General features: G+C 39.7%; 1 protein-coding gene across 2 annotated transcripts in view; it reads left to right on the top strand.

Annotated features, from left to right (window-relative positions):
• LOC140906084 (sodium channel protein type 5 subunit alpha-like) overlaps nucleotides 1–23,433 on the top strand; it is a 90,816-nt gene that overhangs the window by 18,960 nt on the left and 48,423 nt on the right. Inside the window, exons 9-17 of one of the 2 annotated variants that reach the window (XM_073329592.1) lie at nucleotides 3,144–3,341; nucleotides 4,345–4,527; nucleotides 6,195–6,596; nucleotides 8,105–8,234; nucleotides 12,272–12,510; nucleotides 12,940–13,131; nucleotides 14,772–15,125; nucleotides 18,719–19,165; nucleotides 21,096–21,239. In XM_073329592.1, the coding sequence (XP_073185693.1) occupies nucleotides 3,144–3,341; nucleotides 4,345–4,527; nucleotides 6,195–6,596; nucleotides 8,105–8,234; nucleotides 12,272–12,510; nucleotides 12,940–13,131; nucleotides 14,772–15,125; nucleotides 18,719–19,165; nucleotides 21,096–21,239 (2,289 nt within the window). Of the gene's footprint in view, nucleotides 1–3,143; nucleotides 3,342–4,344; nucleotides 4,528–6,194; nucleotides 6,597–8,104; nucleotides 8,235–12,271; nucleotides 12,511–12,939; nucleotides 13,132–14,771; nucleotides 15,126–18,718; nucleotides 19,177–21,095; nucleotides 21,240–23,433 lie in introns of both variants that reach the window. The other variant, XM_073329593.1, reaches the window with a different exon arrangement.

The raw sequence follows: 23,433 nt of genomic DNA, 5'->3' as shown, positions 1-23,433 counted from the left end.
TAGGTGTTTAGATGAGGGACATGTGAATGACAAATGCTCCATTTGTAACTCCTTCCCCACCAGGACTAAAAAACAAACAGTAGTTTGAAGTTTCACCTCATAAAGGAGGTAATGCAGTGTGCATCTGAACTGGGCCCTGACCGTTACACAGTGGATTCTGATTAAACCTGCAGTACACCTCCAGCCATTTCTCACCCAAAGCACAAGTTGGGTGAGAAACCTCATGCTTTGTCTTCTTTATCATATTTGAAGCATTCCAGACTCTGACTTTGTCAAAAACTCATATAAGTCCTCTGATATTGTTTCTTTACCATACAAATCTAAGCGTTCCCCAGTACTGTCTGAGGAAGCACGCTTGACTCTGGCTCTGTTATGGCTTCCAAAACCGATGTCTTCCCCCATGCTGGATCCGTCTTCCTCTCCACTGGTTTAGTCTATTTCAGCACCATCCTTGGCTTTTCCTTACCTGACACCCCGTTGGTGTAGCTGAATCCTCAGCTTGCCCCATCAATGCAACAGATGCCATCAATGCACACTGTGGCTATCTCAGCTCTGCTAACTCCCTTGATGCCCTCTGTAGTCATGCCAGCTCTGTTTATGCTCTCACTGATTACGCCAGCACCAGCCATGCATCCAGCACTGCTGATGTATTCTGCAGCTATGCTGGCTCCACTGACAATGATGATGCATGTGGCATTGTTGATGCACTCTCTGGATTTACTGGCACCACTGGCACTGACAAGTTTTTCTGCCTGCTTTTGAACCTCATCTGTCTCCAATACCCAGACCTCCTAGAACTCTGACTGGAACTGCTCCTCCCTATCCTGAGGATGTTTCTGTTTCTTCTTTGGACTCTGAGAGAGAGGACTCTGTTTCTTCCTCCAGATCTTTTAGATTACCCTACAGGTCTTCAAATACCAGGCCAAAAGAATAGGGTTGTATTCCCTACAGGGGAGTTTCAGCTTGGAGTCCCTCACCATAGATGTCTCAGGTCATGCCTTTTCCTCCTTGGCCTTTGGATGCTCCAAAAGATTCTAGACCTCCATCTCATGCACCTTCTAGGAGAAAGTCTCCTCTTTCCATAGTGCAGGAGTCCTTCTTCTATGGAGGAGGGGGAATAATTGGAGGGGTCACCAGATGTTCCTCTACCCTCGTCACATTTCTTCATGTTTGCCAGATGAAGCTTAGACTCTGGAGTCAACTTCTCTCCCCACATGACCCAGAAGATTTCAGTGTTTTTCAGGACCTCATGAGGAGCATGGCTACCTCTGTAGAGGTCCAGGTGGAGATTGTGCAGGAGAACCTGCTCACTCTCCTGGACAATTTATAGACTCCTGTTGTAGGAAGGGTCGCCCTTCCTATCAGCAAAGTTTACTAAACCCAGAGAAGGCTCTTTGGCAGACTCCAGTCTATATACCTCCTAAGAGAAGGTCAAGATTTTCTCAAAGACACCAGCCATCTTCAACTGTGGCAGGCCCTTCTCACCAGATGACTGCATCCTTGAAGCAATCATTTTGATTCTTCACTTGAAGAGAGTGCACTGATAATATTGCCTCCTTTCAGACAATGCCTATCCCTCTTTTACTGTGCTTGATTACCTTTGACAAATGGGTACTCAGAACAGTGAAGGAGGAATCTGTCATCCAATTTACATCTCTCCCTTTTCCCAACCCACCTTCCCCAACCATTTTTGAGGACTCCTATCACAAGACCATGTTACTTCAAGAGCTGTGGTCCCTTCTAGAATTGGGAGTGATAGAGGAAATTCATTACCAGCACAGAGGAAAAGGCTTCTATTCTCAGTACTTCCTGGTCCTCGAGAAATCTGGGCGTCTGCATTCCATTCTATATCTAAGAAACCTTAACTATTTCATCCAAAAAATCAGATTCAGGATGGTTACCCTCACTTCTATTATCCTTTCCGGAGATTGCTCTGCTACCCTTGATTTACAAGACACATACTTTCATATGGTGATGCATCCTTTTCACAGGAAGAATCTTCAATTTGTGGTAAGCACCAACCATGACCAGTATGCAGTACTTCTCTTCAGTCTCTCATCTGCCCCGAGGATCTTTCCCAAATTCATGTCAGTGATAGCAGCCCATCTCCATCATACAGGCATTTAATATTGCCTTATCTGGATGACTGTCTAGTCTGGGCAGCATCAAGTGCTCGGGTCCAAAATGATACCCTAGACATCAAACATTCTCCCATTTGGGCTTGAAATTAAATTTGGACAAATCTCAATTAAAACTGACTCAATGACTGACTTTCATAGGAGCAGGCCTCGATGCCAGAACAGCCATTGTCAGACTGTGGGCTCTAGGCAGTCAGGCCTCGTGATTGGAGCAGTGCCCAAGAACAAATACCAGGTGTCAAAGTTGGATGGACAGCCAGGACCAGGCTGAGGGCAGTGCTGAAACTGGGGTCCAGGGAAAGGCTCAGGGTCAGAACCGGGGCCAGAGTCCATAGAAAAGCCAAATCAGGATCATAGAGTCCGAAAGCCGGCGAAAGGCTGGAATCAGTCCAAGGGTCTGGGGATCAAGAGGTGGGTGCATGGCTGAAGGAGGTCAGGAACAGGGCTGGAGCAGGGTCAGAATAGGACACAGACAAGGTGGGAGTGGGCTGGAACAAGGCTTGGGCAAAGCTGGGGCTGGAATAGGGACAGGATCGACTGTAGTCTGGAAGCCTAGGAAATCTGAAACACAGCAAGGCAGCAGGAGGGTCCCTAGCTGAGTGGTGCTATTGGACAGATGAACTTACAGCTTTGGTAGTTGGAGTGAAATATCTGTGCCTGGACTCATCTGACTTGGACCCTGTCCAAGGATAAGTATGTCACTGCAGGCTCTTCTGGAGGGGTGAGTCATACCTGAGTGACCAGCCTTGGTCCAGCTGTGGGTTTGCCTTATCGCCATGGCTTAACTCCCAAAGGAGAGGGCAGGGTTCTTTTAAGGTTCTTTCCAAGAATTTTATTCAGGAATATGGATATGTGACCAAGCTTTAAAAAAATAAATTAGAATAATGTTTACTACTTTCATATAGTGCTTTACATCTTCAATGTGCTTTTCAATATTAATTAATCTAATTAGACTTGAAATGTCATTTCAGACTTCTTACTTTAGTGTGTACTTTGTGCTTACAGACTCTCAGAGCTTCTGGGAAGATCTACATGCTCTTTTTTATGCTGGTCATCTTTCTGGGCTCATTTTATCTGGTCAACTTGATCCTGGCTGTAGTAACAATGGCATATGAAGAGCAGAACAAAGCTACTATTGCTGAAACTGAGGCAAAGGAAAGGAAGTTTCGGGAAGCCATGGAACTGTTAAAAAAAGAGCAAGAGGTCCATGAACTATTCCCTTGTTAAAATTAGGCAGTTTCCACCAACTGTATATAATATTGATAGTGAAATGTATCATTCATTCCCTATCTTTGAGTGTGTATTAACAATGACACTGTGGTCACTGATGAGAAGAGGTGCCAACTACTATCTTATTTAAAATTATCAGACTGCTGCCGAGAGTAATAGGAATGTTTCCTTATTGGTTGGTAAATTGTAGCTGTGAGGAGTGAACAGCAGAACATAACATTAGTCCATGGTACTGTAAGCAAATTGATATTATAAAGTATGTCTAAAATTCCACCAATCTATAGTTTCCACAGACATGAACATTTTTTGTATTCCTCTGCTGTGCTGTTCTATGCTTGTGAGAAGGCTGGATTGAATATATATTGAAATATACAATATTTTTTTGTATTGAAATATTTAATATTGTATTGAAATATACAATAAATTTTGTTCTTTGACGGCTTTAGAGTTAGATCCAAAGCCCACTGGAGTAAATGAAAAGACTCTAGTTGACTTCAATGGATCAAGCACCTGGAGAGCAGAATTCTTGTAGAAAAATATCACTGAAAACTTAACACAAATTGTGATTTTCAGTGTTTAAGCCCTCATATTGGGAAGTGGATAGATTATGCAGAATCAGGTTAAAAATTGAGTATTTTTACAGTAAGCAAATATGTAGTGAGTATACAAAAATGGAAGTTGAACCACATGAATGGTCCAGACTGTTATATTTTGTCTCTGCTAGGGACTAGTACCTGTTTGCACATAAACACAGCATGTAACTTCTTGTTCAGTGCTCTATGTGGAGTGGGAAATCCTTCCTAATTTCTGCTGTGATCAGCTTGCACCAAAAGCAAGGAGTGTTGGTATTTAACCATCTATATGAAATGATAATTGTTAACAAGAAAGAATTACAGAGCACAGCAATCTTTTCCCTTACTGAGATGCTAATTGTGCAGTGATAATATCAGCTATGGTTTTGTTTGTTTAATTTTAGGCATTGGCTGATAAAGGAAATGATACAATGTCACTTTGCTCTTTTGAAATCTCGCCTTTACCTTCAAAAGAAGTCAAAGATAGAAGCAACAGGAGAAAGAAAAATAAGTCCTTAGAGACAGAAGATTATGGGGAAGATAAAAAAATACACGAATCACAGTCCAGTGACGATCAACGAAAGTCGGTAATTCATTGTGTAAATTCAAGAATTGCTCAAAAACACAAATACAACCCCATTAAGAAACAGTAGGCTGTATTTATAGATAAAAGCTAACATCCACTTTTTCAATCTTTAAAAAAAAATCTCTTTTGAGTTGGGAAGGAAGCATATAATGCAAAAGTTAAACTTTTGAGAAAGTTATGTGTGAAAGAGAAGGTATAATGAAAGTGAGGTGTCACCCTTCATTGCAGAATTTTCTGTAAGAGAAGTAGTTTCATGAACATTTAAAAATATAAATAAAAAAAGCATTTCTTGCCATATTAGGAAGTGAAACAAAACTGCATTGGAACTAGAATTCAGTTAAAATTCCATAAACAGTCTTTTGCAAAAATAAAATCAATATTTAGTGAAATGAAGTTACAAGGATTACCAGAGATTCCTGCTTCAGCTGATAGGATTTCAATAACTGTCATTTAAAATCTAAATTAAATCCTTTTTGAGTAACTTTAAACACCTTCCCTCTCTCTAACCCTCCTAGAAAGTTGGGGATTGGAGGGGGGAATAAATATTACCTGCTTTTCGTAGATCCCCTAAGGGGGGAGGATGAAGGCGGCAAGCAGTGGACTCCTGGTGCCCCCATCCTGGTGGTGTATCTCTGGGAGGGTTAGAGATGGGGGAGGCCCATCTGAATTTTCTCCTTGTCCTGTGGGAAGGAGGGGGAGATAGGGGCCACATTCACCTTTCCAAGGAGGTGGCAGTGATGGGGGGTCAGGTACTCCTTTGTTCTTCGTTCTGTTTTGTTTAACGGGGCGTGTCTTGGGTACCTGACCCTTCAGTGTCAAAATAGCTTTATCTGGCTTGAGTGAAGCTCCCTCACTTCTTGATTGTAGTCCTCTGAGTTCCCTTCTTTGTCCCATTCTTGGTTTGATTTTGTGTCATTAAGACGGACTAGGGCTTAAGGAGCATGAACTATCAAATCAGGTCAGCTTCTCCATTACAAGGCTGTCTTTGTTCGGAATCACTTATGCTCTTAGGTGTCTAAATATTTACCTCCTTGGAGACTTGGCCATGAAGGTGCAGAAACTTGGAATCCTAGCTGCTCCTTAGTGAGGAAGAGAGAGAGAGCTCTCTGAGGGAGGCTCAAACTGGAAATTTGCTGTTCCCTCCCCAAAATAAATAATTTTTCAGATTCAAGTACTTGGTAGAAGCCTTTACAATACAATGTATTGATACAGGCATGGTTAGAGTCATATCCTTGTGGTATTCTTAGCTGATAACAAAGGGAACCTCTCCATGTCCGCTTATATAAAACATACCATGATGCATATATGTGCTGTGACTTCTGAAATCTGCAGAGTTTTTTAAGAAATATGCCTCGTGAATATTAAATTCGGGGGGGGGGAATAGCTCAGTGGTTTGAGCAATGGCCTGCTAAACCCAGGGTTGTCAGTTCAATCCTTGAAGGGGCCATTTAGGAATCTGGGGCAAAAATTGGGTATTGGCCCTGCTTTGAGCAGGGGGTTGGACTAGATGACCTCCTGAGTTCCCTTCCAACCCTGATATTCTATGATTCTAAAGTGGGACTTATGGATCTTCCATGGTTGATGGGAGAACTCAAACTCTTTATCATTCCCAAGAAATGTATTGCTTGATGTGCCATTTCCGCCTTTTTCCTTTTTTGGGACTTTTAGGCTCTTCTTGGTCTTACTTATGGTGCCAGTGCAAATCAAATGAAGCGCAGGCTCAGCCATGGAAGCATATTCAATTTCCAGATATCTGGCAAAGACGTTGGCTCCAAAGCTTATCTTGGTTATGATGAGGTCAGCAGTGCTGGGGAAAATGAAATCCAGCGTGGGTCACTGTTGGTTGCACGGACTGGAAGACAACTGAGTGTGCAAAGTCAAATGAGCCATAGTTCTTATCCTGCTTCTCCAAACTACATGCAGAATGGCAAGTGCAACAACACAGATGGTTACAATGGCGTGGTTTCATTAATGGGAGGAGGAAGCACCAGGGCATACAGTCTAGAACCATCTGCTCCTGAAGGGTTATTGCTCCCCCCAGTTATGGAAAACCCTAGAATAGGTGATTTGGTAAGAAAAATGCAATTTTAAAAACATGTACTTCATATTATGTTTTCCTCCAGAAGCATAAGGTTTTCTGTGGTTTCTTTACGTACTTTAACATATTGAACATCCACAAAAACACAGTAGGGCAGGATCTATTGAGGAAAATCTGCTCTCTGCTATGCTATTTTAAATCTTGAGTAACTCCAGTGGAGTTGAGAACAGAATCTGAACCAGTGTGAGCATCGTGGATCAAATTCATCACTTGAATAAGAAGATAAAACTTCACTGATGTAAATGGATCTGCATTTGCTTACTCCAGCAGAAAAAGTGGCCACATGAGTTTAACACAGTTCTCATGCTACTGACAAGTGTTGTAAAAGTGGTCGAAGTATTTCCATTCTAAACTGCTTTTTTCACCTGTTTGGAACTTTTGCAAACTTACTTTTCAGGAACCTGAAAGTTTCTAGGTCTGGTCTCTTCCAAGTGGTGAAAAATTTGAGCAAAATGAGTTCAGCTATATTTTAATATGAAAAATAATTTTTATGATCTTTTTTGAGCAGCTCTTGTGCTGAAATGGTTTGCAATAGAAAGATATAACTTGGCATGAAAATGCTCCTTAGTGAAAATAAGTGATCCTTGGTATCCCCATGGAAATCCACTTTTGTTTGGAGAATTTATAATGGTTTGAAAATTGTAGTCTGCCTGTAATATAACCATTTTTAATAATCTCTCATTGTACTAAAGCAAAGAGCTGCACTGTACATGGATGTGTGTTAGATTTTAGATCCTTTGAAAAAGTTTTATGTGGGATTTCAGAAATTTTGGAGAGTGTGTGAAAATTTTCCCAGTGGGGATGAGATGAATATGCAGGACATAGGAAGAAGCAATAAAACAGGCTGAGGAGAGCTGGCGCTGTAAAAAGAAAATCATATATGCACAATGGGAGATCTGCAACCTGTTGATCCTTCTGTAGGATAAAAGAGTTGAGAAGATAGGGAGTGGGAAAAATGTGCAAAATGTTAGGACTTATGGGTGGTCATTGCATTTATCTAGCCCTGGTTGAAAGCATACAGACCCATTAAATTTTTATATAATTCCAACCCAAATCCATGAAGAGAGGGAAGGAGAGGGAGGTCATGATAGCAAAATTAATAGAATATTATAGCACAGACTATCTGCTTGGGCACATGTGTGCAACATGCCAGGTGTTTCATGATGTGCAGAAACACTACAGATAAATTCAGGATAGGAAATTCAGAAGGCTCAATAAAAGAGGAATTGTAGCAAGGCAGAATCTCTTTAACCAAACTGAAATTTGTGCAGAAGACTTAATGCAAATACTCTGGGAACTAGAATGGCCACAATGGATTAGGGCCTTCATTTTACATCTCATTCTAAATGGCTATTTCCTGCAGAAGAGACCCATTTATTCACTGCATGTCTTCATTCATATTAACCTCCACAGCTACCCCAACTGCCTGATACTTCACTTTGTTTTGTGGTATTTTACTAACCATGTTTACTTCTTTAAGCAGAGCCCTTTATGTGATGAGGGGAGCAAGATGTATTTGGCCCCTCGTCTGTCAGTGGATTATTTTAATGAGCCACTTCAAAGACAAAGGGCAGCAAGTGCAGTCAGTGTCATTACCAGTGTCCTGGAGGGTAAGTCATTTCTCATCATTTTTTAATTCAAACCTAAGCATATGTTGATGTGAAAGATCAGAATGTCATCAAAATGTCAAGAGTAAAAAATTTAAAGTTGCTAATAGAGCCTTTTAGATGCTATAGTTAGGAAATTCCAGAATTAATGTTGCCTATGCAGCCTTAATTTGGCTATCTTGTGAATATGTGTTATAAAACAGTCTTTAATTACATGATCAGACTTTTTATTCTACAGGACTCTTACCTCATTCAGTGCACAGGATGGACAGGGAATGAACTAGGAGTAACAGAAGGAGAAAGGACATTCTTTTGTGTTTAAGGCATTGGACCTGGATACAAGAGAGCTGAGTTCTATTTCTTGACTTTGCCATAGACTGTGATATTGGGAAAGACTATCACAGGCACATGCCCAAGGGAGCCAAATAAAGATTGTACAAGCAAAATTAATTCTGTCATTTCCAGACTTTTCTGTACTTGTCTTTGCCATCTTAAAATTCCTTTAATTTAGTTTTTATACATAATTATAGATGGGTCTGCTAGTGTCACCTATTATTAAGGTTACCTGACACATCTCATTATAAGATTCAGAGTAGCAGCCTTGTTAGTCTGTATCCGCAAAAAGAAAAGGAGGCCTTGTGGCACCTTAGAGACTAACAAATTTATTAGAGCATAAGCTTTCGTGGGCCACAGCCCACTTCATCGGATGCATAGAATGGAACATATAATAGGAAGATATATATATACACATACAGAGAAGGTGGAAATTGCCATACAAACTGTAAGAGGCTAATTAATTAAGATGAGCTATTATCAGCAGGAGAAAAAATCTCATTATAAGATTCTGTTCCAGCTGCTTATAACTTTGCCAAACATTAATCTTTTGGGCTGAAATCCTATATATTGGGTGTCTACCTCAGACTGATCAATTTTGGAAAATTTTAGCTGTAACAGTTTAGCCATTTCTGAAAAAAAATGGTTAGGGAAAAAAACCTTTTGTTTTGCCCATGTTAAAAAATTCTGGAGACCTTTTATTTGAGAAGCTCTAGTGCCCTCCATTCATTGAACAGAGATTTCAAATTTGGCAGGGGATATGTAGGTTATATGAAAAAAACAGGTGTGGGGATAAGAGGTGGCCTGGATTTTAGGATTAATTTCCAACTGACTGGGCTGAGTACATTTGTAACAATTTTGTACCCATTCTTTGTTAGTTGTCATACTGTAGCATTAGCAAGAGCTTGAAATATAGTGGCTCTCCCCCACTACATGAGGCATTCTATTCCCTCCATTGTTCTACCAGTCTTTTAAATCACTTTTTGATAGGTTATCAGAGATAGTAAATAAATAACATTAAGAAAAGCATTGGGAGGGGTGAAAATTTGAAGCAGTACCTGCAAAGCAACTGTCATGACCTGTCCTTCCGTGGCATACTTTGTTCAACATCAGCATCTCTAGGTTGCTAGTATGGCCTTTCACCCAGGGGTGCTGGAACAATTTGTATAGTGTGTGTGCTAAGAGCCATTCAACCAAACTATAAACTCTAGTTCCTGCACCTATGCTTTTATCTCTCTAATCTTCCTCTCAGACATTTGCCTGTAAATATCAGGTGATCCCTCTATTTCAGGGGACCTGCAGGTCTCTTCAGAATCCCCCAGTTGACTACACCTCCAACTTTTGGATTTGAAAAACCGCTAAACTTTTATTTCACCAGACTAAACATAACAAACATAACAATAGCTTTCAGAACCATCCTGCTTCTTACTCCACTAGGGGAAACCTATTCTTATAGGAGTCTGGCTGTGTGCTTCCTTGCCTGACCACAGTCTAGCTCTATGACCCCACTGTGATCCTGCTCCTTCTGACCCCCAGTAACCAAATGAACATCCTTCAAATTCAACCCCCCAAAGTTCCAAATGGTGGAACTTCCATCCAGGAGCCAAGCTTCTATGTCTACAACAGCATATGTGCTTTCTGGTCTTTGTCCCACCTGTAAAATGTGGATATAATACCTCCTCATCTTGCAAAAATCAATTGTTTGTGAAACACTCAGATACTATAATGATGAGAGCCATAGACAAGCCCACAAGGAATTTAATAATTTTGTCTTCCTAGCAGGGTTTGAATGTGTGCAGTAAACAAGGCATGGGGCCACACTTTGATCAATGAGGAGAAAACAAAATATTGAATAGCTGCTAATTAGGTGAGAACCATCCATCCTGTGCACTGAATGAGGCACGGGTGCTATGGGAAAAAAGCGTGTAATCATAGAATTAAAAACTATGCATATGTTTAAAGTTGCCAAATTAAAGTTTCACAGATAACTTTAATTCTGGCATTTCCTAACTTTTGCTTCACGTTGCAAACTTTAATAATGCTTTTTAAATATAGGGTTTTGTTGGTTATTGTTTTTGTTTGTTTTGTTGGTGTGTGTAATCTCTATAATAAAATCCCAAGAATGTCATTCTGTTGTTACTCTGAAGCCTAGAATATCTATACAGTCAGTGTGAGCATGGCTGAGCACCCTTTTTTGTTCAGAATATCACCAGGTTGAATCATCACTGGGTTTTGCAGTCTCTTGCTGTAAACTTTTAAAGTTTTCAGTCATTTTGACTTTATGAATTATACCCATGCTGTGTTTGGCGACAGTAAGGCATGTATCTATGCCATGCCAAGAGTCCTAGACCATTGTGATATCAGAGGTAATTCAGAAAATCACCCTTACTTTACAGCTAGTTTACATTCAACAATTTCATTGGTGCTATCAGGGAGACTGCATAGATGGCGGATTTCTTGGCCCAGCTACCAAACCTGTGTGCCTAACTAGCACCCACACAAATCCACAAAACTCTCCCAGCACAGTACAACAGACACAGAGATGAACAGAACCACCCACCCAGCCCACACAACAACCCCAAACGTGATTCTGAAGCCTAGAATGTCTGTGGAGTCAGTGTGGAACACAGTGTGGAAAAATGGAAACAGCTACAAGCATGGTTGAGAGCTTTTTTTGTTTGGAATATCACCAGGCTCAATCATCACTTGGATTTGCAGTCTGTCACTGTCTAGTTTTTAAGTTCTCAGCCATTTTCGTCTTTTTTTACATACACGATTTTACGAATTACACCTATGCAACAGCACAGACTGTCAGCTACTACTGTAAATAGTTTACAAGTATCCAGAATGATCAGTTGCTGCAGAGGTAATACACTCACTGCCCAGTCTTCCCCAAAATAATGTAAATTACATGGTTTTAGTCAAATAAATTCTATACACCAGATGGAAGAATCACACCACTTTTTTCATCACTCTCAGATCCTTGAAAATAGCTGTTAACCTTCCGTACAGTTTCCACCAGCATTGTCCAGATCCACTGACAATTTTGAGCCTAAAAAATGTTACCTATGTGTATGTACTGAGTTTTGCCTCTACTGAGATTTGGCTTTATGTGAATCTAAAACTTTCCCAAGATTCAGGTGTGATATCAGGCGAAGTGGATCTAATCAAAATTTAAGTGTAGTACAGGCATTTCACTTCAGCATTAATCAGTCTCAGAGCTATTTATTGCATGCAGCATGGTCACTGGTAATGTGGCACACAAGATTTATAACATGTAAGTGGGGAGAAAGCACAAAAGTAGTTTTAAGTTTTATATTCCTTGGTGCATCTGGAGCAAGGTTTTACCCCAGTCATATTTTTAAGGGTGTTGACAGTAGAAATGTATGTCTCACGAATAAAGGCCTGATCCAATGCCTGCTGAAGTTCAGTGGGTTTTGAATGAAACCTTATCTGAAGAGAACGAGTTAAAATACTAATTCTCCGGTCTAGGAAGTGTATTTAAAATGATTGCAGAGTGACGGAGTGCCTCTGTAGAAAATGAGTGATATGATTTCAGAAAGTATCCAGAAGAGTTCCCTGATCACTTGTGAAGTGATGGAATTTGGGGGGTTTTTCCTGTGCTTTCATTAGTTGCAGTTCTTCTTTTGCCACTTGGCTCACCACTGATTACCTGGTTATTGCTTTGTTTTTTGTTTGTCATTAAGAACTTGAAGAATCACAACAGAAATACCCTCCATGCTTGAAAGATTTTGCCCTAAAGTATCTTGTATGGGACTGTTGTCCGGTATGGTTGAGAATCAAGAACAAAGTGACAATTTTAGTAATGGATCCATTTACTGACCTTGCTATCACTGTTTGCATTGTGATGAATACTATCTTCATGGCATTAGAGCACTATAACATGACAAACACATTTAAATTCATGCTTCGCGTAGGCAACATGGTAAGTGAATTGTCACATTCTATATCAAGAATGAATTTATGGATATTTCTACCCAGAATACAAAGAATGCTGATAAGAAAGAAAGTTTCTCTTTCTTTCTTTCTTTCTTTCTTTCTTTCTTTCTTTCTTTCTTTCTTTCTTTCTTTCTTTCTTTCTTTCTTTCTTTCTTTCTTTCTTTCTTTCTTTCTACTTCAGGGATATGGGGTTCCCAGATGTTACTTTTGGTTTTCAGACATTCTAAACATCAATTAGAATGCAGCAGAAAAGCTTAGAGTTTTTATTGACAATGCATTATATGAATACATGATAAAAGTAGGATCTGCTGTTCAGATTTCATTGACCTATCTATAGCTATGCTATTATATTTGAAGGAAGGTAGTCTAAAGAGTACCCTTTTGGCTGACATGACTTACTGTTTCTTTGTCACAGGTCTTTACTGGCATTTTTACTGCAGAAATGATCTTGAAGATCATTGCTCTAGATCCTTATTACTATTTTCAGCAGCGCTGGAATATTTTTGACAGCTTAATTGTCACCCTCAGCTTAATTGAATTGGGTTTACCCAGAACTAAAGGCAGTAAAGGAGGAGGAACCCTATCAGTTTTACGTTCTTTCAGACTGGTAATGTCTCATACTGATTCAATCTCATAAAACCTTTTGCATGAATATAATAGAGGATGTCAGTGCCCCCCATTCAGTGCAAGGAAAATTAATTTGTAAACCCTCAGTACTAGAAATGGGAAAGACATTTTGCCAGATTTCAAACCCATTTGGATTTGACTGAAACTAATACAGCATTAGTATTTCAACTTGGAGATGGTTAAAAACATATGGAGTGAATGAGATAGAAAACACCCCCAACATTAATATACAGTGAAAGCTGGAGCAGAGAATGAACAGATGAAAAGCAAAAGCAGAGAAACTGAGAAAGAAGAAGCAGAGCTGGAGATGGAGAAAAATTGTAATAAAATAGGCATCATTTACATTATATAATCGCTAGGCACATCTACTAGCCTGAGTTTTAGAGAGGTGGCTGGTTTATCTATCCATATAATATATATCAGTCTTTTTTTTAGCTAGAAACTTTGGCATCAATAGGACTATTCACATGTTCAAAATTAAGCAGGTTATGTGCCCTGTATAGTATGGTGATGGATGGCATAAAAAACTCAAGATAGATATGTGGCCTGATTTCTAGAGGTGCTGAACACCCATAACTCCTAATAACTTGGAGTTGTGGGTCTAAAATTTAGACCATCTGCATATAAAAGTTTGATTAATGTAAATGCAAATCAAGTACAAATTAGGTTAATCAGGAAGGTTATTAAAGTTTTGTTTCTAGGAGACATGGAAATATTGGAAGAATGAAATCTGCCAATGTGCTGTCCCCCAAGATTATTTCCTGAGAAATTCAAATTGCAAGTTGGTAATTTATGTTTATGGAAGTGTGCAAAGACAACAACCAGGATTGGGGCCTCATTGGACTGGACTGTCTATAAAGATAGATAAGAAACAGTCATTACCCTGCAGGGCCTGTGAGCAAAAAGACACAAACAGATAAAGAACAGGGGATAGTGATATAACACATGTGCAAATCAGTATGTCTATATTGCATTGATCATATATAGACTTTAAAATATCCTACATTTCAGAAAAAAGAAAAGGAGTACTTGTGGCACCTTAGAGACTAACCAATTTATTTGAGCATGAGCTTTCGTGAGCTACAGCTCACTTCATCGGATGCATACCGTGGAAACTGCAGCAGACTTTATATACACACAGAGATCATGAAACAATACCTCCTCCCACCCCACTGTCCTGCTGGTAATAGCTTATCTAAAGTGAACATCAGGTTGGGCCATTTCCAGCACAAATCCAGGTTTTCTATTTGTGCTGGAAATGGCCCAACCTGATGATCACTTTAGATAAGCTATTACCAGCAGGACAGTGAGGAGGTATTGTTTCATATTCTCTGTGTGTATATAAAGTCTGCTGCAGTTTCCACGGTATGCATCCGATGAAGTGAGCTGTAGCTCACGAAAGCTCATGCTCAAATAAATTGGTTAGTCTCTAAGGTGCCACAAGTACTCCTTTTCTTTTTGCGAATACAGACTAACACGGCTGTTACTCTGAAACCTACATTTCAGAGTGTTTGAATAGTTTAAAATGTATGTATAATGTTTTTAACCATTTTTAAATGATGCAATGTGAGGAATATCTAATCTTCTGTTATCTAATGCTATGTTTTATTTTTTACACAGCTGAGGGTCTTCAAGCTGGCAAAGTCCTGGCCAACTTTAAATACCCTCATTAAAATCATTGGTAACTCAGTGGGTGCCCTGGGTAACCTCACCCTGGTTCTGGCAATCATAGTCTTTATTTTCGCCGTGGTAGGAATGCAACTTTTTGGGAAAAACTATGGTGAAAATTGCCATAAAATAAGTGAGGATTGCAAGCCACGTTGGCATTTTATGGATTTTTTCCACTCATTCCTTATTATATTCCGAATTCTGTGTGGAGAATGGATTGAGACCATGTGGGGTTGTATGGTGGTAGCTGAGCAAACACTATGCCTTCTAGTCTTCTTGCTCGTCATGGTGATAGGAAACCTAGTGGTGAGTTTCCAGCTATTTTTCTATTCTTATTGCATATATAGTATACAATATACTGACTTGTCTTTTTATCACTCAATGGTAAGTCCCTCAAAGATGTTGATAAAGAGGCCACACTATGTTGTGCTCTAGAAAATCCCATTTGTCTTTCACCTTTAGAACTCCTATTAATATTTAAAGTAAGACACTTTCAGTAGTGTAGCAATGAACTCTTTCACATGATAGTGTTCATTCCAGGGAGGAATAATTTTCTAACAGGAAAAAAAATACTGGCAATAATTTATTTTCTTATCAGGAGTTTGGTGTAAATTATCACTAAGTGTATGATTATCAAAACTTGTGTCTGCACCGCGTTCTTTGCAATCAGCCCCTGAACCCATATGTAGCCACACTGAAATCAGAATTCTGTCAGTACATAACTCAATGCAGGCTCGTAGTTCAGGTCTCTTTAGATGCCAGACATTGGCTCTACTTCTCCTCTCTTTTACACTAGGCTAAATCAGGAGTAACTACATGGAAATCAGTGTAATTACACTACTGTATAAGTAGCGTATCTAAAAGAAAATGCTGGCCCATTAACTCTGAGATGACATTTTCATTGCCAACTTGCTTTCGGCATATTAGTGGAATTTAAAAAAAGCCAAACAAATAAATATTAAGATGTGAATAAAAATTAAGTTCAGTTGGAGTTAAGGTTAAAAGCACTTAAGAGTAGCTTAAGGGTACCAAACATTACAGGGATGTTGTAATTATCCCTAAAACAAACATTGCAAACCCAGGACATTCAGAGTTAATCAAAAACATCAGCTTGTGATGTTTACATAGCACACCCCCCTCCCAGTCTCATATTTCAAAACACAATGCAAAATTAAATATATACAGTGAAAGACTCATGGGGTACAAGATCCAATTCTTCTCTTGCTTACACCAGTATAAATCCGGAATATCTGAATTGGAGTTAACAGAGTTACACGGTGCAAATGATAAGAGTCTCAGGACCAAAGATTCTCCTTATATGTGTTATTTTAAATTTGTAGGTTGGAGCTGGCAGTGATCTCTTATAGTAAGAAGCTTAGTGCAATAAAACGAAAAAATTTAAAGCAGTCAAAACCTTTGTGTGGCAGGAGACAGGGTAGCCATCTGGGGATAACTATCTTGTCCAATACGAAGCATCGTAAATGATCATGGACTCCTACCGCCTTGATCTTGTGACAAAAGAGCTGAACAGTCCGCATACAGTGAGGTAGTTGGCCAATGAGACTACCACCCTAGGAGACGAGCTGCCAGTAGCTGGCCTGAACCTGCCAACCTCTTTGAGAGGGGGTTTTTACCTGAATCCTGTTGCTCTTCCTCTGCTGCTGGGTTTCCTGAATCAAAGTTTCACCCAGAACTGGCACTTTTCAGGGGAGAGTTTGAGGAAAGTCACAGAAGTAGAGTCAGTGGATTTGTCTACAAGAACATTTAGTCTGTTTCAAAGCAGGTTAGATCAAAGCTCACTATGGACCTTTTAGTATGCAGTTACATGGTCCACATGGACATTTAAAGAGCAGCAAGCTAATGTGGGGTAGATTTACACCCCAGCTTGTTGTGAACTAACTGTTCATGTAGACCAGTCCAGTGATACTAAACCAAACTAGCCTTGCAGCATTCCCTGATGAGTGTTCCCTTCTCACTGCACAAAACACAGAACCCTTCCATTGTGTCCCAGGCCTGTCCCCCAGCATACCCTGCTACTCCAAATCCCTATCCCAATGCCGCCACCCTACCCAACCCATCTTGTGATTGTGATTTAGTGGTGAGTGAAGGCAAAGAGACAGGAAATTTGGATTCTATTTCTAGCTGAATCACTGATTCACACTAAAGGAGTACTTGTGGCACCTTAGAGACTAACCAATTTATTTGAGCATGAGCTTTCGTGAGCTACAGCTCACTTCATCGGATGCATACCGTGGAAACTGCAGCAGACTTTATATACACACAGAGAATATGAAACAATACCTCCTCCCAGCCCACTGTCCTGCTGGTAATAGCTTATCTAAAGTGATCATCAGGTTGGGCCATTTCCAGCACAAATCCAGGTTTTCTCACCCTCCACCCCCCCACACAAATTCACTCTCCTGCTGGTGATAGCCCATCCAAAGTGACAACTCTTTACACAATGTGCATGATAATCAAGTTGGGCCATTTCCTGCAGAAATAAGAAATAAGGAATGGCCCAACTTGATGATCACTTTAGATAAGCTATTACCAGCAGGACAGTGGGGTGGGAGGAGGTATTGTTTCATGGTCTCTGTGTGTATATAATGTCTTCTGCAGTTTCCACGGTATGCATCCGATGAAGTGAGCTGTAGCTCACGAAAGCTCATGCTCAAAAAAATTGGTTAGTCTCTAAGGTGCCACAAGTACTCCTTTTCTTTTTAAGATCAGAATAGTGTTTCCATTTTTCCTCTCCCACCTTCCCTGCTACAACAGCCTTATAGCATTAGGATTCTGTATTGGCGAAGGAATTGAGGGGCAGTTGGGGTCGCTCCACACTTTATGCTCTCATTTGGAGGCATGAGAACACTCAGAGCACAGTTGTGACCCCCAATGGACACTGCAGGCCAAAAGAATCTAGACTTGAATGCAAAGGGCATGTGCACACCATCTGTGGAATGTAAATAGACAGCTCATCTCAAAGAACCACAGTTACTTTAAGGTAAGTACCGATTTCATCCCTCTTTTATCTTAAAATGAATATAAAAATAGGTTTTCTTCCCAAATTTCTGACCCCCTCCTTTGGAAAAGCCTGGAGGAAAAACACCATGATTCTATAACTGCTGATTCAATCATCTCCACCACTGTATTTGAAGCAATATATTCAACATCTAACTGGATATACACTTTATAGTTCCACCTGCAATCAAATTGACTCTTCCTAAGGGAAGCCAGTCCTAGAATATTCTTCATTACAATGCTACAAAGTTGATAGACACACTGAGCCTGATTCTGATCTCATATCCATGCAAATCAGAAGCAGTTCCACTCAGGTCTGGTGTAATTACACCCAGGTAAAACTGTTGTGAGACTAGTATCAGACCTTCATTATCCTGTACAAGGCCCAGACTGTGCCCTTACTCTAAAATCCAGGCTGATAGTTCTATTGCACAAATCTCTCCAACACTGTTTTAACAATATTGTCCTGTTAAAGGAACAGCACCCCCATAATCAGTGTATCTGTAATTTTATGTAATTGTCTCCTCCTTGTGGGATTGATGGAGTACTGTGATACACCAATTTTTTTTATTAATCTTTTTTGTGTTTCAGTTAAATTGTGTGATCTTTATACATATCCCTGTATTGGCAATAAGATCGTCATTTTATGCTACACAAAATCTACTATTTTTTTATTTTTTTTGAGGGTCATGGAAACATATACCTTTGTGAGAGCCAAATATGCTACATGAAAAATAACTTGCTAAATAATCATTTCATTTTGTCTTGTTAAGGTTGGTGCATTAAGAACAAATTGTTTAGAAACCAGCTAATCTTCAAGCCGTTATTTACATTTCAAAATTATATTGCCATGATTTTCTTTTTATTCCAATTATTTTCAGGTTCTCAACCTGTTCATTGCATTACTGCTGAACTCCTTCAGTGCTGACAACCTCCAAGCACCCGAAGATGATGGAGAGATGAACAATCTTAAAATTGCATTTGCTCGGATCCACAGGGGACTTCACCTGGTGAAACACGCAACATGGGATTACTGTTGTGGCCAGTGCCAGCATCCAAAGAAAGCTGCCAAAAAGAAAAATAAATTGGCTGCCAAGAACACATGTGTGGAAGCTGGAAAAGAAGGGCAAAATTGTAAAGAAAATCACAGTAACAATGGAACTGAGAAAACTGGGGACAAATGCTCAGTTAGCATTCTTGAAGATTTTATCACCAACCCCAACATGTTTGTCTGTGTCCCTATTGCTGAGGCAGATTCTGATAGTGAGGATTATGAAGAAGATGATGATAAGCCAACCACATTCTCAAAAACTGAGTACAGTAAACAGGTAAGAAGCATGTACAGGGAGAATATGTTTGATACTAATGGGATTTTTAATTTAGCAGACAAAGGCAAAGCATGATCCAGCTGCAGGAAGTTTAAGTTTAAAAAGTTCCATCTGGAAATAAGGTTTAGATTTTTTAAAGTTAGGGTGATCAACCATTAGAAGAACCATTACCAAGGATTAGGTAAATTCTCCATCACATGGAATCTTTAAATCAAGATTGGATGTATTTGTGAAATACAGATCACAAGTTGTTGGGCTTGATGCAGGAATTACTGGGTGAAATTCTACGGCCTGAGTTATGGACGAATTTATACTAGCTAATCACATTGGTCCATTCTGACCTTGAAATATATGTTTGGCACCAGTAACCAGGCAGAGAGGAAATAGTGTCAAGGGCTCAAGCTGTGAACTCTTAACAACGAGACCTCTCTTTCTCTTCTGTCATCTCAGCAAAAAGAAGGATGGATTAAGAATGGAATGGCTCTTTCAAAGTTATATTTATTATATTATAGTGCATAGAAACACATTTTTAAGTTTGTCTGAATTTTTGCAGTTCCCCTTTAACTAGAGTTGTGATCCATAGGGACGTCTGGATGCCAACTGGCAGAGGGCATGGGTGGTTCATAGAGTTTTACAGGGATCCCTTGGGTCAGTTATATGCATAATGATTCACTAAATGGTGGCATGTGAGGTTTCTGGACATCATAATCACTGGAAAATATGTGCGCTGGTAATATTTAAGAAGTTATGTGTTTATACTGAAAATTAGGTTCTCAAGGCAGGTAACCCAGCGGTGACATACCTCAGGAATGTTTCTTTCAAGCAGCAAGTAATGGCATTTATCCCTCTGTCTGGTCAGTATCCCTTGTATACTGAGTCAAATGCTAATGAAGAGATTGCAAAATCTTCAAAAGAGGAAATTTACAGGGAAAAATAAACAGTAGCAGGGAATCCTGTTCATGAGTAAAAAACAATGGATGGTGGGATATACTTGGAGGTGCAGAGGTATACCCTGCATCTTTCCCCTCGGAGGCAATCTGACAGCAAGACTTGTCTCCTGAACAGATTACAGCCATGTCTGGTAGTAAAACTCTGGAAGAACTTTGGGTAGGCATTGCTCGATAAGTTTATGAAAGTAACTAGTTCAGTAAGTCCAGGCTCTAGAACGCATGTAATGATTTTCTTTTATATGTAGCCATTTGTTTCTAATACTTCAGCTTGCTATCACTTGAAGCTCTATAGTTTGTTGAATTAACTTTTACTTGTTTTCACTATGAATGTATCTAAGTGCTGAGTATTGAACGGAGTTCTGATCTGAGGTATAACTGGTGAATCTTGGGTGTAATGCGCCTTTGGGAGCTGCAAATCTGTGAATACAGCAATTGTACAGTGGAACAGGGCCTGGACACTCAGGGAGATACTAGGAGGGTTTGGGGGTTAGAGGATGCCTATTGCTAAGCCAGAGAGAGAGTGTGGGGCCTGCATAGGTGTAGAGGGCAGTGCTTGTGTTGTCCGTGGGCGGTGGAGTTGGTGAGCTGACCCACAGCAGGGTCTGACAAGGCTTTCTCTTCCTAAGGGCATGTGGTAGCGAAGTGCCTCAGAAACCTGGGTACCCATGGGAACGTCACGGGAGTCATGACTAACTATGAATCTAAAATCTCCCCTTCAGGTCCTGAGTTTTTCACTTCGTTCTGATTAAAAGATTCTCATTGATTTCAGTGGGCTTTGGATCAGGCCTTAATTTATTTTAGGTAACCAAGGCAAACTTTTCCCACTTTGTATCTCTCTGTAAAGATCAAGACTATAAGTGAGTAGTTCAAGGTGCTTTGTGTTCCATTTAGAGTGTTCTACTTTGAAATTAAGTGTGCCATCCTTCTGGCACAAAAAAGAAAAGAGAAAATAAAATATACCCATCTAAGATTATCTTCAGCAGGAAAACCACCTGAGACAGAGGGGAGAGCAATGTAGAAGCCCAGAAACTTGGAGTAAAGGATCTGAGGTTTTCTCTGAAGACTTAAGTGAGTTTAACATATGTAAACAAAGGAAGGATGAACCATCACAAGGACAAAAAGAGGTAACACCATGTTCTTACCTAACCTGAAATCACCAACATTGGCCAATCTCTGTATGTTCTGTTTCTGTTTTTTGGAATCTAATAAAGATAATGACTCAAAAATAATGTTGTACAATAAAATTTATCTTTATTATTCTATTTTGTGTTTAAAGCACGAGAACTCTCTTTCTTCAAGTATTGGGAAGGCCTCAGATATCTTAGCCATGCAGGTGTTCATCATAGTTCCATTTTGGATTAATACTTGCATCATGACATGACTGATAAATTTACTTGGCTCAGTTATATTTAGCTTGAAGTATTCTGTGTCATTGGTTCAGGGTGGAATAGTTGGATCTCTATGAATGGAAATGGCAAAATGCTGTATTTATAAATATTAATTAAAAACTTTATTAGGAAGAGAAACTGGGTTCTGAGTTGCCTTTGATTCAGAAAGATTACCAAAAAATTAACATTGTCTACTTGACATCTGAATTAGCAAAAATGTTTTGTCCCAGAAAATGGTTTCAGGGACCATTCTGGTGTGTCCAGTCTTTTTTCTGTATAATTTCAAAACACATTAAATGAATTTTGTATATGTAATCTTAAAAACAATTTTCCAAGCTGAATATATAAGGGTTATACTCCTCTAGTCAGGGAGTGGACACATACAACGTTGTCTATATGTCCAATCAAAACAGCTCAGATTTCAAATACAAAATATTTTAAATGAATTGCTCACAAAAAGTAAAAAATAAAATCCCATGATTATTTACACAAGTCTTTGGAGAATAATTTTAATAAGGAACATATTCAAGAAAATCACAAATTGTTCATCAGCAATTTGGAAACAGAAAAAGTGGCAGAATTCACTGAATAAATAATTTGTTATGAATTATTCACACATCTCTAATGGTGTGAAGTGTGAAATATGCTGGAATACAAGGAAGTCTAAGCCAGTGGAGAATACATTATGTTTTATGTGATTACATGTTCTAATTCATGTAAATTGTTGAGGGCATTTTACCGTACTTTCATTCTGAACAGAAATTTGTAAAGCTCTACCAAACAGGACTCTGAATAAACTATATTTTCATTTCTCTGTCTGTCTCTCTCTCACTCTCTTTTTCCCCAGGTGGGGTGCTCTGGTTTTAATTGTTTTCAGCTCTAACTAGTTAAATGTTTTAAAGCCTGTCTGTGTTTGAGAACTATATACACTTAATTCAAGAAAAGTTGGAATCATTCCCATATGCAAGTTTTATTACAGTGATTAATCTGGTGCCTTTAAATTTAGCTTTGGCTTTAAATTGATGTGGAGATATTTCAGGGGAGAAAGTCCATTCCACCAGAATGTTGCCAATTTAGCTATTTTGTCACTAGATTTAGAGACTTTTTGGTTTCCCTAGTGAGAAAATAAGTGTCAAAGTGACCAGTGACAAATTGAGTGACTTTCACTGCCAATTACAGTGACATTCAGAGAAAGAAGTCACCAATATGTATAGTTACAAAATCATTCACAAGCAGCTCAATAGTGTTAATAAAATCCATTCTATGCTCTTCTTACTACATTCTGTTGTATACCAAGTCAATGTCATTACGTCTCAATTGAACATGTCCACAGAAGGAATCACATTCCAGGGCTTCTTGGGCTGATATCACTATAATCTGCAGGTGAGGAAAAGAAATTTGTGGAGGCTAATTAAATACTTTGCTAAAGCCTGGTGTACTTTAGAGAGAGCAGCACATTAGCCAGGGCTTGTTTTTACTCAAATGTGTTCTTTCTCGCTGTTCCATAGTAGGTAGCACATCCTATGATGCAGGGAAAGATGGCGAATGAAGCGGGCTGGGCAGGGGAGGCAAGTTAGCCAGTGAGGAGAGCCGCACGGATGGAAGGTGGGGTGGGATAAGACAGGGCCATGTGCCCCAATGGGGTGGGGAGGGGAGGCACCATGCCTCCAGGGATGAAGCCCTTACTACAGGATCAAAGATGGAGCTAGCTTGACTTTGTTTCCCCTTTACTCCTTCCCCTGGCTTGGCCTGAGGTTACCTGCCCAGCTGTTTTCAGAAATGAAACCCTAGAAACGGGGGGAAGGGGTACGGCTAGCGGATTTTTGGTTTTAAATCTACTTTCTTGGCTCCCTGCAGTGCCAAGCTCAGGTGAGAGGAATGCCCTCTTCCCCCTGGTTCTGGGTTCTCCCTTTCACTAACCAGTCCGCTC

Source organism: Lepidochelys kempii, chromosome 2 (genome assembly GCF_965140265.1).
Source record: "Lepidochelys kempii isolate rLepKem1 chromosome 2, rLepKem1.hap2, whole genome shotgun sequence".
Classification (NCBI taxonomy): domain Eukaryota; kingdom Metazoa; phylum Chordata; order Testudines; family Cheloniidae; genus Lepidochelys; species Lepidochelys kempii.
This window is presented reverse-complemented; position numbering and strand designations above follow the sequence as displayed.